Source organism: Hemiscyllium ocellatum, chromosome 11 (genome assembly GCF_020745735.1).
Source record: "Hemiscyllium ocellatum isolate sHemOce1 chromosome 11, sHemOce1.pat.X.cur, whole genome shotgun sequence".
NCBI classification, from domain to species: Eukaryota; Metazoa; Chordata; class Chondrichthyes; order Orectolobiformes; family Hemiscylliidae; genus Hemiscyllium; species Hemiscyllium ocellatum.
In genome coordinates this window covers 95442872-95458410 of record NC_083411.1, presented here as the reverse complement: position 1 = coordinate 95458410, position 15539 = coordinate 95442872, and the positions used below count along the sequence as shown (strand labels likewise).

The 15539-nt window shown below is 39.1% G+C and overlaps 1 protein-coding gene across 2 annotated transcripts in view; it reads left to right on the top strand.

The window, feature by feature from the left end:
• Window positions 1-12432, top strand: part of arhgap36 (Rho GTPase activating protein 36) — a 230383-nt gene extending 217951 nt beyond the window's left edge. For both annotated transcript variants that reach the window (XM_060832279.1, XM_060832280.1), the window contains exons 10-12: window positions 2382-2479; window positions 3013-3257; window positions 10664-12432. In XM_060832279.1, coding sequence (XP_060688262.1) covers window positions 2382-2479; window positions 3013-3257; window positions 10664-11310 — 990 coding nt within the window. In that variant the 3' untranslated portion in view covers window positions 11311-12432. The remainder of the gene's footprint in view (window positions 1-2381; window positions 2480-3012; window positions 3258-10663) is intronic.
• The last annotated feature ends 3107 nt before the right edge of the window (window positions 12433-15539 follow it).

The window sequence follows — 15539 nt, the reverse complement described above, 5'->3', positions numbered from 1 at the left end:
GTTAGGCTGGCAAGGAACATATTTTGAATGGAAATGAGCAATCAAGTCTTTACAGTGGAATTCACCACCACAGAAGACCATGGAGGCCAAGTCACAAAACAAGGGAACATCACCTGCAAATTCCCCACCTTACCATTCACTATCCTGAATTTAAAATACATCACTGTTCCTTCAGTGTCACAGCATCAAATTCTTGGCACACCCTTACTACCCCAAACGGATTACACTTCAAGAAGGCAGTTCACCATGACCTTCTGAAGGGCAATTAGTAATGGTCAATGAATGCTGGCTCAGGAAGTGTCACCCACATCACATTAATGAGTCTTAAAAAAAAATAAATGTTAAGGAAAGAGCTAGGTAAGAGTTTTAGAGGCTAAAGGTGTCAAGTGGTACAAGGAGAAAGGTATGAGTATGGTGTTGAGATAAAGGAGAAGCCATGATCATGCTGAATGGAGGAGCAGATCTGGTGAGCAAAATTGCCTAGGCCTTTTCCTGTTTCCAATGTTACTTTGTTTCTGTGTTTAGAAATTAACTGTTTGGGAATTCAGTCTTGCACTGTATCAGAATCATTCCATAAATTAATCACTACAGGCCAAATAGATATGGACAAAATAAATGAAGCTGATGTTAATTTGTTTCTTGGGGAAATTTTAGATTTGAACGTTGCAAAATATTTACAAAATTTTCATATTTTTAGGAAATGAATACATTTCTTTTTGATTTTATATAACATATGGAAAGGAGGGGCAATTGAGATCTTTTACAGGGATGCTTAAGGGCGTCAACCACTGGCAACTGGGGTAGACTGCCCAGCAAACCCTGGCAGATTTGCCAATGCCCTATAGTGTGGGAGTGAGCTGGTGGTGGGGTCCATACATTGTGTTGTAGCTGACATCAGCAAAGGTAAGCCCCTGCAGGAAGCCACCAGCTCTTGATTCTGACTTCCCTCTTCCCCTCCTCCCATTTGTTAGACTCTCTCTCCAACCCCAATCCTGACTGATCTCACCTCCATCAATCGATGGCAGGCCCCCACTTGTAGGTCCCCTTTGAAGTATCAAATAGCAGATGCAATATAATATGGATGAATATGAGATTATCCTGTTCAGCATCAAAACAAAAGAGGAAGGCAGATTATTATCTGGCTCTAAATTGAGACAGAGGAATGTGCACCAAGATCTGGTCCTTATACACCACTCACTGAAGGTGAGAATATGGGCATGAAGTGGTAATGAAGGCAAATAGTATGTTGGCCTTTATACTGACTGGATTCAAAAAGAGGAACAATGATGTCTTGCTGAAATTATACAGGGCCTTGCTCAAACCACATCTGGAATATTGTATATAGTTTTGGTCTTCGTACATAAGGATGAATGCTTCTGTTATGGACGGAATGTGTTAAGTATTTACCAGATTGACTCCTAAGATGACAGAACTGACATGAGAAGAATTTGAACATGAATTTAGGATGGATTTCAGAAGAGTGAGTGGTGATCCATAGAAGCCTATAAAAGTCCAACAAGATGAGACAAGATAGATGCAGGAAGTATGTTCCTGATGGTGAGGGAGTCCAGAACCAAGGGTCACAGTCTAAGGATACTGGGTTTTAGGATTGAGGTGAGGAAAAGATTCTTCATCAGCCAAGGGTGGTGAGCCTATAGAATTCAAAAACAATGAAAGCAGCTACGGTCAAAATATTGTATGATTTCAAGAAAGAATTAGATACGAGGCTAAAAGAATCAAAGGACATGGGAGGAAAAAACAAGTAGGGACTATTGAGTTGGATGATTAGTCATAATCACAATGAATGTGGAACAGGCTCAAATGGTTTACTCCTGCTTCTATATTCAATGTTGTCTATCAGCAGTGGCCACTATTCACGACAGAGCAAGGCTCTACCGGGCCATCAGCTCTTGGGGGTGAGATTTCTGCCCCACTGGGGATTTCATTAGGTAGGAGGCCTAAGGCTGCCCAATCAATTGCCCACTTTAAATTAACTTGAATACAGAGAATAGAATACAAAGTTCCAACTTGTTCACCAAACAATGGATAAGACCCCTGTTGTGCAAATTAAATCACAGCTCACTTAAGCGTTGAGGTGAGGGAGCTTACTTATGAATCCTTAACAACTATAATTTTAACCATTAATTTGATTCTAGCATGTTCCTCACATCCAGGTACGAATTACTCTACATATATACCAGTCGAATCCTGCAATTCAAATGCAGTTTGTTAATCATTTCCTGTGTCCGTTATTTGATATGTAAACCATTAAACTGCTGCAATTTGCCATAGATTTCAATTGTCCTCTGTATGTTCAGCATTAAAAGCATTATGCTTATGTTTTTCAATACACTATTATTTTCATTGGTTACTTTATCCAGGTTTCTCCAGAGTTCCAACATGAAGTGTTAATGAGTTTGATGCAAACGGACAATGATGTTGTTCACTATCTCCTGCGCAGAAAGCTGAAATACCAATTGTAAGTAATGCTGAACAGAATGAAATAAAAAATCCTTTATTTTAAATAACTGACAAGCAGGGAAAGCTGTATGATCAAAGGCCTTTAACAGTGCGTGGTGTGACAAGTTATTCATACCTATAATTATCCTCCTCCTTTGGATGACCATGGACTCCAGTTGTTAAACTTTCTTAGGTAGCTTTTCATTTTTGAATGTTCTGTAACCATTAGTCATCGCAAAAATCTATGCACACAAACAATGACAAGGCCATTATTTCAATTGTTAAAGCTGCAAATACTTACTGTTTCTGCCCTGCCTCTTTTGATATTTGTGAACTATCACAGAAATATATTTGTGAAATATCACAGAAATCTCAGCACATTGCTAGGTAAAGAAAAACAGGTACCATGTCAGTGAAAGGACAGAAGAATTCCAAATGGGGAGGTGTTGAAAAAAAACTGATCGGAAGCAAGATAGTTTGCTCTCCGGTGTGAAAGGTGTGGCTGAACATGCTTTCTCTCAAATAATCCAACATCCCTTAATTTTTGAACAGGGGTTCCAATGACGAAAGTGAGAGATTTGCAAAGGCAGAACGCCATTGCTCAAAGTCTACATGTGACTCCTGCAGCTCCATAAGTGGCGGCCACACACCAATGAACATTTCACCCAGCTTCTGTGAAAGCCCATCTGTGAAGGACGAGAAGGAGATGAGCTCAGGTTCAGAGTTGTTTAAAGTACCTGAAGCACTGTCATTCTTTGGAAAGCATGGAAAGGCCTTTTCTACTGAATCTCTAAAAGGTAACATATCTGGTTCATTGCATTGAAATAGAAAATAATTTATGGAATTAATTTAAAACAATGGCAAAAGAAAATCTCAGATCAAGGTAAAAGCACTGGTAGCGATCTTTGTCCAAAGGAAACTTCATTGGTATTTAAAAGGCATCCCTTTCCTCTGCCACCACAATCCTGAGACACCATCTTAGAAGCAGATATAAGTACAAGAAAACAATCCTTTATCCGAAACCCCAAAATCCAAAATTTTCTTTGTGAAGGTTTTTTTTCTCCATAACACAATTGTTTGGTGTACAGTTAACCCAACTCCACACCTCCTCGACCCACCTTACTCAGATGTGATGTGCCAATGTGGCCCAGCTCTGGCAGGTGTCAGTTCTGCCTCAGTGCTCATAATACTCACAGGTGCGTCTGCTGTTTGGTAAGATTTTTTAAATTTCACTGTTAAATTGTCACTTATTCCGAAATCCGAAAAATTCCGAATTCCAAAAGCTAGCTGGCCCCAAGGGTTTTGAATAAAGGATTGTGTACCTGTACTGCCTGGTAAACCCTGTCACATGCAGCTGAATTCTGCCACCAGAAAATGAGAATTTGGTGCCATTCTGCAGGTTATCCACTGCAGTAAATGAGGAATAAGATAGAGAACTTGTGTATGAATTTGGAGTATGCAACTAGGATTGTGGGGAGAGTATGCTAAGGAATGTTTCCCAAACATTTATAAAAAGCCCTGCAATGAGCAGATTTACTCTCATTCAAATGTCAGTGGGATGGAGAGGTGACCACTGTTAAACCTCCCTCCCTTCCCTTTCATGGCTGTTTTCATAGGTTTTGCTGATAACTCTTCAGTGACAGTGTAGAGAAATTGTTGTCCTCTTCATTCTAAGGGTAATTTTCTTTTCAGCCTTCTTTCATTGTCCTAAGCTGCTTTCTCTAGTGAGAGAACTGGTGGTAATTTAACCTGAGGATCAACACACCATAAGCAAAGGGCAAGTTGAAGAAGATGGGATTTCTGTGAAAACTTCAGCTACTACAGGAATTGAACTCACACTGTAGATGTCAATCTGGATCGCAACCAATTGACAAACCAACTGAACCAACCATCCACACAAAGTGAATTGGAATGATGTTCGGTTACTGGATTATTGGGAGAGGATTTCAAAATCTGTTAGCAACATGAAAGTGTAGGACTCTGGTAGGTTTGTGGTTCCAGGTAGGAGAGAGATGCACAAACTCATATTCCATCTATCACAATCCTTGCCAAGATGCTCACCTGCTTTCCCTCACCTCTACCCTATATACTATTAATCTTTCTCATCTCTCCCAATCACAAGCAGTCAGCCTGTTACCTATTCCCTGTGTTTGATTGATTTTTCTCTTCACTGAGCACCTATATCTTCCTTCTCATTGCAACACCTTAGTAATTCCACCACTCCCTTACATTCCACACCTCTCCACATTTAGTACGAACATACTCTGGTTTTCCTCTTTCCAAATGAAGTTCACAACCCTAGTTCTCTCAGATTCATGAACTTAGCCCCTAATGTTTGCAGGACCAAGATTTGAGAATAACCCTCAGCATCTCTCTCCTACCTGGAACTACAAACCTAACAGTGTCCTACACTTTCATGTTGCTACCAGATTATGAAATCCTCTTTCAATACTCCAGTAACTGAACATCACTCCAGTACACGTCGTATGGTTGGTTGGTTCAGTTGGTCTGGCAATTAGTTGCGATCCAGAGTGAAATCAACAGCCTGAGTTCAATTCGTGTAGTAGCTGAAGTTTCCACAGATGTCCCATTTTCTCAACCTTGCCCTTTGCTTATGGTGTGTTGACCCTCAGTTTAAACCACCACCAGTCCTCTCTCTCTAGACAAAGCAGCTTTATGGTCCACTGGGACTGTGGTAATTTTACCTTTACTTCAGAATTATTATATGTACACTAATCAGAGCCACTGGTCCTAGTTCCAGAAAATCCACTCCCACTGCTCATATATCTCTTGAGCTATCCTCCATATCAACCTATTGTTATGATAACCAAGAAGCACTATTAGTCTATTTCGATATCTCTTTTGATATTCCTGCTCTACTCTTAGATAGCAGAAACCCATCTTCTCTTTCTTTTCCAAAATGTTTGGTACATCTGCATCTATTGCCCTGTTGTCAGATAGTCAACAGTGTCAACCAGGGCAAAATTTACTGCCCTCCCCTTCTGGTGGGTTTAGAGGACACAGGAACTTTATCGAGCAGAACAGTGGGGAATGGAGACTGTCACGTTGCCAGTCCTGATCCAGTGAACACCAGGATGGGAACATTTGTGCACAGCCACCCTGCTCACAACTAAATGAGGCACTGAAGTGAGAAATTAATGATGACTCAGGGCCTCGTCATGCCACTGCTAGTATTCAGCCAGTGAAAATTGGGTGGGTCATGAGGTAAGCTTGAAAAGCAAATAAACTTGCTATTGTACATACAAATTAAAAAAAAAGTTTTGTGACATAGTTTGTATTCTGATGAACATCTGGATGTCTTCTGATGATTTGCCACAGGTAGTGATTTAAATAACTATCTTTGCATCACAGAATGTGACCTTCAGATCAAATGCTAAAGTGCTTTCATGGAAATCTGAGTTGTTTATTTAATCAATCAAGAATGCGTAACAGACACTGGAAACTGTCCAATAAAAACAGAATACTGAGTTTTTCTTCCAATTTCAGGGTAATATCCTAATCTCTCTAATTCCAAAAGCCACTGGTCCCGCAAACTGAGATATATGGCTTTTTTTTTTCAGTGTAGGAAGTAAGCTTGAGGTGGGGTGGGGTGGGGGGGGTGGTGGTGGGGGAGAGCGGGGGGGTGGGTGGTGGGGGGAAGTGTTGTTCAAATCCAACATGTGAAATGGGCATTCAGGACTTTAGGTCTGCATATTGCAATCACTCTGTCTTTATTTCTTCAAACACAATCCACCAGCAAAGTGCGTCCGCCAGCCTTTATTTCCCAGAGGGCTTCTGGAATGCTAGCTCATATTTCTCCAACCAATTATTGGCAACACATCAGCTCGATAAGAAAGGAGGCTCAGTCATTCAGGTGCAAGTATTGAACCCACCATGTCACTGCCTAAAAATGGGTACATCCAAATATCTACCTCACTCTTCCAATGGTAATAATTATCTTAGACTTTTTTGGCTTACCCACATTTAAAGCATCGGAGGATTTGGTTCAAAAAATGAGAAGTTAACAAAAAATGTAATTGTTCTCTCTCCTGATATTCCTATGACAAGAAGTGGTAGAATACATAATACTAAAATGACTAAATATATCTCATTTCTTATTATACGGTTAGCATGGTAAATTGTAATCCTCCTTAACCTGTTTATAACCTTTGATGTAGTTGATTCACCATTCTCGTACAAAGTATTTCTTACAGTATCTACCTAAGTAGTGATGTTGGGTCAGTGTAAAATACCATTGTCCTTGAAAACTAGAACATAGAACTGCCTTTCCCATCACTTCTAGCTACATTGCTTGAAACAGAGGACAGACTGGTATCCCATTTCTATTTCAAAGCAGAGTGTCTGCCAGTCAAAGAATTAGAGCAAGTGCGACATTTCTTTTCAACTTTCAAAAACAGCATATTTTTTGTACAACCAGGGCTGCAAGTCTATTTAAATCACAGGACAACATGACTTTTGTTTTAAATTTTTAATGCATTATGATAAATGGAAAAAGTGTTGTAATGCACAGCAACAATTACACAATGCTGACCAATGTAAGCGTTGTGCAGGTCAGACATCTATGATGAATCATATGAAAAATACATGTACATTACAATTCTATGCATCATCATGTCATTTGAAGGTGTTAAAATATTTTGCACTTTCCTTTCAGGATATTCCCAACTCTTCAGTAGGCTTTCCCCAGGGGCCAAAAACACTCTAAGGAGGAAATTTAGGGCTTTCAAAACCAACAGAAATACATGAAAACTGAAAGAACTGCAAATGCTGTAAATCAAAACAGAAGTTACTGAAAAAGCTCAGCAGGTCTGGGAGCATCTGTGAAGAGAAATCAGAATTAACATTTCAGGTCAGGTGACCCTTCCTCAGAACTTCTGGTAGCTACAAAAATTAGATTAGATTCCCTACAGTGTGGAAACAGGCCCTTCGGCCCAACAAGTCCACACTGACCCTCTGAAGAGTAATCAAACTCTGACCCATTTCCTCTGACTAATGCACCGAACATTATGGGCAATTCACCTGCCCCGCACATCTTCGGACTGTGGGAGGAAACCAGAGCACGCCCAGGAGAACAAACTCCACACAGACAGTTGTCCAAGGCTGGGATTGAACCTGGGACCCTGGTGTTGTGAGACAGCAGTGCTAGCCACTGAGCCACCATGAATGTCAGAAGATAGGGTTGGGAAGGGAATAAGGAGTAAATGATAGGGGCAGATAGAGCCTAAAGAGTGGGAAGAACAATTGGACAAAGAAGTGGATAACGATCTGGCTAGGAGGGTGAATGGCTGTTAGCGGAGACTGTTAGTGGCTAACAATGGGTGGTGTATAATGGCAGACTGTGAGGTAACAAGGTCTGAAGTGTGGGTGTTGGATGAGAGAGCTCAAAGCACTAAATCCTCATAACAAGCAGTTTTCAAAAGGGAAATTGACCCTTCCACTAGCCATCATTGTTTATTTGTATCTTAGTACTTTTGTAATGAAGGAATTACCATAACGTACTAAAACTAAAATCAACCAAAAAGTCATCTGTTGTCATTTTTAGTCCTCTTTAATTGGATTGGCAGGTCTGGCTGTGACTTTCTTGTTACTCCTGATTACTGAGAAAAGGTTTGCATCCACTCAGCCTCCATTGGCTGATGGCCACACTCTGCTTTGAAATGGAAACAGATAGAATTCTCTCAGTGGTGCTGGAATCTTTGGCTTTGACAGCTGTTCCACTATGAATGCTCGGCTGTCCTTCAAAAGCCTCAGTTCAGAAGGTAGTTTTGCTGATCTAAGAACATTTACATGCCTATAATAGAAAATTACAGATTCTGAACTTTTTTTTATCAGACCAGATGGCTCAGTGGTTAGCACTGCTGCCTCACAGTGCCAGAGACCCAGGTTTGATTCCAGCCTCAGGATATACAGAGTAAAGGCAGAAAGAATGTTTCCACTGCATGTGAGTCCAAAACTCGGGGGTATAAACTTAGGTTGAAAAGCAAGCCATTTAGGATGAAATGAGGGCGAGTTTCTTCACTAAGATGATGGTGAATATTTCAACTTCCCTCTCGCCAAAGTGCTGTGGAAGCTATACATATTAAGAGATTGATAGGTTTCTGGTGACCAGTGACATCAAAGGATATAGGAATGGAATGAGAATATGCTGTTGATCTAGAAGATTAGCACTGATCGGAATGGTGGAGCAGGTATAAGGAGCAAGATAGCCTACTCCAGCTCCGAAGCTCCCATCTGGCAGCACCTAACTGGTGAAGGGCCAGCACCTTCTATCCCTGAGGGAGATAATAGTGCTCACTATCATTGGAACAACTATGACTGAGGCCATAGCCAGAATATTGGCTGAAATAAAATCAAGTGATATATGCTCTTGCCTAGACCTCCTTCTCAAATAACATTTGCCCTAAAACTGTAATTTTCACCAATTTGCAAGCTGTTGATGGCATACATATGGGCTTCTTACATCTGCTCCACACATTATGTCCCCTCACTTCAACCCAACATTTATGCCTTTCTTCTTACAAATTCCAAAGAATTGCAATCTGGCCAGACAATTATGTGAAAGGGATGACACAGTGACTCTGTGGTTAGCACTGCTGCCTCACAGTGCCAGGGACCTGGGCTCAATTCCAGCCTCGGGCAACTGTCTGTGTGGAGTTTGTACATTCTCCCCGTGTCTGTGCGGGTTTTCTCATGCAGGTCAGATGAATTGGCCATCCTAAATTGCCCATCGACTTAGGTGCATTAGTCAGAGGGAAGTGGGTCTGAGTGGATTATTCTTCAGAGAGTTGGTGTGGACTTGTTGGGTTGAAGGGCCTGTTATCAGGCTGTAGGGAATCTAATCAATTGGCCTTTAAAAGATTACAATCATCCCACAATATCACCCCCAAAGGTGGAATGCAGATGCATGGGATTGGATGACAAGAGTGAGGAAGGGAGGTGAGAGTTGAGGTATAAAGATTTTTAAACAATGTTAGGTGCTGGATTATTAATTGGACATTGAATTGGGCCTTCTATAAGTTCACACTATACCCAGACTCCTTATATACTCCTTTGTGACTCAAAATACACTGTGAACCCAAACCCTTGAAAAGTCATGTGAGGGTTGGAAATGCATATTATTAGCCACGCATGTACACAGATTTTCTTGAGCCTTCATGAAAGTTTGGCCCAAGACTTTCTAACACACAAACAGGCCACACAAAAATGGTGTAAGATTTAAAAAAGCACAAGAAATCAGTTTTTCCAGCGAATAAAACTAAGTTCAGCAGTTCACAATCTAATTCACAGCTTTTGGGAGCCATCAATCCCAGCCAATTTTATTTGCAATTCATAGTTAATTAAGACTGGTATTTATTTGTCCTCATTGGTTCATTCAAAGTTCAGAATTTTCACTTGAGAAACTGAAAGATGTAAAATCGTGTAAACCAACATTTCTCATTTCCGAATCCCTATCAACTCTGAATCTATTATATATTTATAAGCCCTTATTGTGTTCTTTTCCCCTTGCAGCTGAAAACATACTTTCTATGTATAGCCTACAATAATCTTAAAGACTTTTTATCACGTCAACAACCGGGCTCCTAATATAAAACTAATATGGGTCTTGTGGCAATGTCCATATCTCAAGTTCAGAGGTCTTGGTTCAAGTCCCACCCTGCTCCAGAGGTGTGAAATACCATCTACAAACAGGTTGATTAGTTTGTTTTAACATATTTTCAAAATACTGGTTGCTGTTAGTTGATGTAGTTGTGCACAATTTCCAGATTATCTGGTTAACATGCAAACCACTACTATAAAACTTTAATACACTGTTTCAAAATATGGGTTGGGATCATAACATATACCATCTAATGTAAGTAGTCAAAATTATTTTATTCTCAGCCCTAGTGGTGAATAATCTGTATTACAGGTACTAATCTGTCACATCAATGAAATAAAATTAAAAGCTGCTATTTTGTGTACTTGTGTACTATAGGTATACCTATTAGTATACCTATATGAAAAGGTATACCTATTGGAAAAGATTGAAATGGTTGTGGCAATTTTCTCCAGAAAATTGAAGTCAGTTCGCAGCTAATTAATGAGAACTTTTTTTCGATTAACGCTTGTTCATAAATTATGTTAACAAAACTTTCAAGATGTCATTAGCTTTACTTTTCATTTTGTCTTCAAACTATTTTAGATTCATTTGAAGATACTGGGGAAGAATGGTCTTTTGGTCAACGGAGAGCATCACATTCAGAGGAGAACCTTACAACTACACTTCTTTTGGAACCAACAAAAGGTTTTGTGCAAGATGAAGCGTGGAGGACACAAAACACAACTTTAGCTCCAATGAACAGATCTCCAGATGTATCTTTAGCAACCAGTTCCCAACCACTCTACAGCAGATATCAGATGCTCACAAGTCTTAATTGCACTCGATTCCTCACAGGCAGCACTGAAGAATTAAAAAAGAATACAAAAGCAACGACTAAGCTAAGAAGAGTACGTTCAGACCTTCATTCTAAATGTGGAAGTCCTATCTTACATTCATGTACTGATAAAACAGACAGAAACTTTAAAAAGTTCAGTGAAGTTGCGAGCTCAACTGACAATGAACTTATGAGAAAATTTCTGACTACTGAGTCTGGTTTCATTCCTGAGGCATCTAAGAGGTGTGAGGCACTACCAAATGTGAAAAATAGGGAGGAAATGGAAGCTAAAGTGTGGGTGAAAAGGGCCACTGAAGCTTATTCTCCAACCAAAACACAGAGACAACAGCAACTTCAGCATTGTAAGTTCAAAGATGAGCAGAAAAAAAATTCTCTTCGTGAAACTGCTGTGTGATTTGAGAAATTTCCCATTCATTGAACACCTCCAAAAGGAAGTTGCTTCAGCACTTCTGGGAATAATTTTGACACCATTATTTCATGCTGATAGTTAGATTTTAGACATTATGTAAGACTTGTCTGATTTGCTAATCTCAAATCTGGCTATTATTTCCCTGTTAGGAAACACTACCGACAGTATTGTTGATTTTCCCCTTGTTGCCACCAGTAGTTGTCTCTGTGTAGATATTTAGGTTTAGCGAAACTGAAATGTTTATATTTTTATGCATTTGTACTTTATTTAAAATGACTGAGGATGTTTCTCAGTCTGTCTTGTTAGCCTGTACTAAGTCCTTGAATAATTAACACTCAAAGGAATGTTCAGGCCTTGTGGGATTGTAGGAATGAAAACACAGAGAAAGGGCATTTTGAATTCTGAACTCCGCTCTTTAAATGCATTGTACAATTTGTTCTATAATGGGCTTTACCAAGTTTATTTATTCCAGTGACTTGAGGATAGGTTTTGCAAATATCTATCCTCAACCCTTTGAAGTAAACTAGCAAAACTCCAGAATTATGCCTTCCTTATATCTATTGCAATGAATTCATAAATTTCTAATGTTTATAAAACACATTAAATCAATTTGCATTGGTTAGCTTAGTGGATGGTGCTGACTTTGTTGGTGTATGTAGATCAGTTCACGATAAGGGAGCATTCCATTCCTAAATTGTGCCTCAGATCTTATTTTTCCTCCTCGTGTTGGACTGATATAATCTAGGACTTGGTGGATTAAAACATTACCTTCTCCACTGTATGCAATGCATTTAAATCCAATGCTGATGATGAGATGAGTGTTTCCTCTTTGCTTGATGTGACTATCCTATGCTAAATAATCTTATGCCAAGATCGACCTAGTTGCTATTGGTACTGGAACACAGGCCATCCATAATATGGTACTGGTTAGTAGAAACACTGCTATGTGAAATGGAAATGTCACTGGAGACTTGATCCTGAAAATGGTTGTTTACAAAGCTCTAGCTTTAATATCTGTCATCTTGGTAAGCACAAAGTACCAGCTAAATATACAATAAGTGCTCCTCTTTATTTTACAAATATTTCAAATTAAATCTTCCTATCATCCTGGACATTTCTCTAATTGGTTAGAATATTCCATTGCATCATAAAATGCAATGATTCCTTTTGAATCTAAATAAGATTTTATTGAATGTTATTTGTGTTCAAATCATGTTTACGTATTGCCTGTTATTGTCAAGATTTAGTACAGTGCTTTCATTTGTACCAGAAACATGATAATTTCTTTGTCATGTGGGTTGTGATTTTCAGACTTTTCATTGCTGCAAACTTGCTGTGATACTACAAGGGCTTGTACATCAGTATATTGTGGTAAATCAAATCGACATTTCAGCTTGAAATAAGAAATGATTATGCAGGTCAGTTAATAGTTGAAATTACAGATTAGGAAGAAATGTCCATTGGAACTTACTGATGTGATTGTTCCTTTGGTTCTATTAAAAAGAAAAGGTTGTTCGATATAGGGTGATGGCATGGCAAATCTTGACATCTACCGAAACCTATACAGTGGCAGCTCTACTTAATACAGGTTTCATTTAGCTCATCAAGTTTTCTCCATGTGGGTGTGTACTAATATTTTGAGGTTGCATAAAGTTTGATTCCTTTATTATGTCTACAGAAAACCAAAAACGTTCATAAAGGGATCATTCGGGGCAGGTGATGGCCTTGTGGTATTATCAGTAGACCATTAATCCAGAGGCCTAGGTTTGAATCCTGCCTGGGAAGGTAGTGGAATTTGAGTTAAAATTTGAAATCTCGAATTAAGAGTCTAATGACGACCATTGCCAATAGTTGGAAAAACTCATCTGGTTCACTGATGTCCTTTATGGAAGGAAATGGCCATCCTTAACTGGTCTGGCCTACTTGTGAACTTCAGACTCACAGCAATGTGGTTGACTCTTAAGTACCCTCTGGGGCAATTAGGGATGGGCAATAAATGTTGGCCCAGCCAGTAACACACTCATACCATGAATGAATTTTTAAAAAACATTCTCAGTGACTAACACAAGTAAACTGAATGATAAAATGCTACATTCTGGGACACTTATTGTAATCTACAGACTAAAATCAGTATAGATAAAGCATTAATTTGATTTAGTTGCAACTAAGTAAAGAAAATACACTGTATACATTAGCCAGCTCAGCAATCAAGCTATGCCTTAGAATCCTTTTTGCTCTTCACTGCACTTATAGATTTGTAGCATTACAGGAACAGTCCCACTGTAACCCCCAGATTTCCAGCAGGCTCACTTCAACATCATTCCACTCAGCCCATGACACGTAGATTCAATTTTCACAGCTCCACCTTGACAACTCCTGTTCTTTAAAACTCCATGAGGTCCTGTCTGTTCTGTATGTACCCTTACCTTGAAAAAGAAAACAATAGACCTAAGAGTACCTCTGAGATTGGCTTCTTAAATTGCAAACCTGATCAGTTCACCTGTGGTCATCTTGATAAAAAATATACAAAAAGCAACAAATAACAAATTGGCCATTTTGCAAAAATTGTCAGTATTCTCAAGAGATTTCCCAGCTCTCCAAGGGAGTCTTAGCCTGACATTTTATTGAGTTTATTGGGTTTTATGATACAGTAAAACATAGAGGAACCAATGAGATAATGTAAAGGTAGATTGCAATAGGTTTCGGGTGGAAGCTTTCATGATGACTTAATGATCAAACACTCCTTTGTGACAAGTTGTTGAATTTCACATCTGATGTGGAATGCAGCTACAGATAGAATCAAATGATACAGGACAGAAAAGGTTCCTTATGATAGCGTTTGTCTCACATGGATTAAGGAAGGTTAAAAATTTCAACCAAAGCTTCTGCTCCACATGCTTCAACAATAAATGTTTGGTGAAAAATCTGTGCCTACCTTCATATTCAATTTATATTTAGCCAGCTCATGGTTGAAGAATGGTTACTTGGGGGAGATGCTCAAGGACCGGAAGTGATTGTATGACTTTCTTTCTATGAAGAATTAGGATCTTTTGTGGAGAAAATTGATAATGATAAATACCAAACAAATTGCCTCCCCTTGAGGAGCCTCTTTAGTGATGTTGTAATGTAAAAGCAAAATGTATTCTTCTCTTCTGGCAGAAGCAGCAGTGGTCAGTTTTATTTGTATGCTGATTGACTTAGCAATTGCATTACCATTGTTGTTCCATGGCAGCTTCAAGTAAAATTGTAACTTGAAATTAATAAACCAGTCAGATAATGAATAAAATGAATTCCTCGCCTGACACTTTTATTTTTCATGGAAATTTGCTCATATTTGCTAATGATCCCAATCACTGAATTGGCTGACTCTGCAATAGAGTTAGGCAGTGCTCTAACTTATCAATAAAATGTACAGCCTCTGTAGAACTTTGTTCTTTGTTGAGCATTAGTTACAACAAAGTTCACCATATTAAACTTGATTAATCTTATTTGTTTGGAGAAAGTGAGGACTGTAGATGCTGGAGATTAGAGCCAAGAATGTGGTGCTAGAAAAGCACAGTAGGTCAGGCAGCATCCAAGGAGCAGGAGAGTGGGCATTTCAGGCAAAAGCCCTTCATCAAGAAGGAGGCCTACTAACGAAATGTATTCATTTAGCGTATTCATTCTTGATGAAGAGTTTTTGCCTGAAACATTGACTCTCCTACACCATGAATGTAACCGTATTTATTGTTACCAGTTGAAAATTCTGTTTGGAATAAGTATATTTGATATTTACTCTTCCATCATGACGGCAGTATGGACAATCTGAGGAGATACTGCTGTAGCTTTCCTATGTTTATTTCAACTCTGCCTCCATCTCTGGAAACTTTACTCCATAAGAAGGGGTTTAGGAGCATTATCACCCCCAAGATTCCATCCAAATCATAAACTGCCCTAACTTGGACAATATTACTATTCATATCACTGTATCAAACACCATTAATACAATAACTATGATGACATGAATGATTCAAGAAGATTGCTCAGGGCTACAAGGGATGGATAATACAAAGTAGCCCTTGCAGCATCATCCACAATCTGGAGAAAAATTAAAATAAATGGGAAACATATGGAAGGCAAGAACAATTCCTCTCTCAAAGTATTTTATTCGTGAAGTGTTTTGCAGTTTTTTAAAAATATCTTTTTCCAGTGACAATCTGCTCACTTCTGAAGCA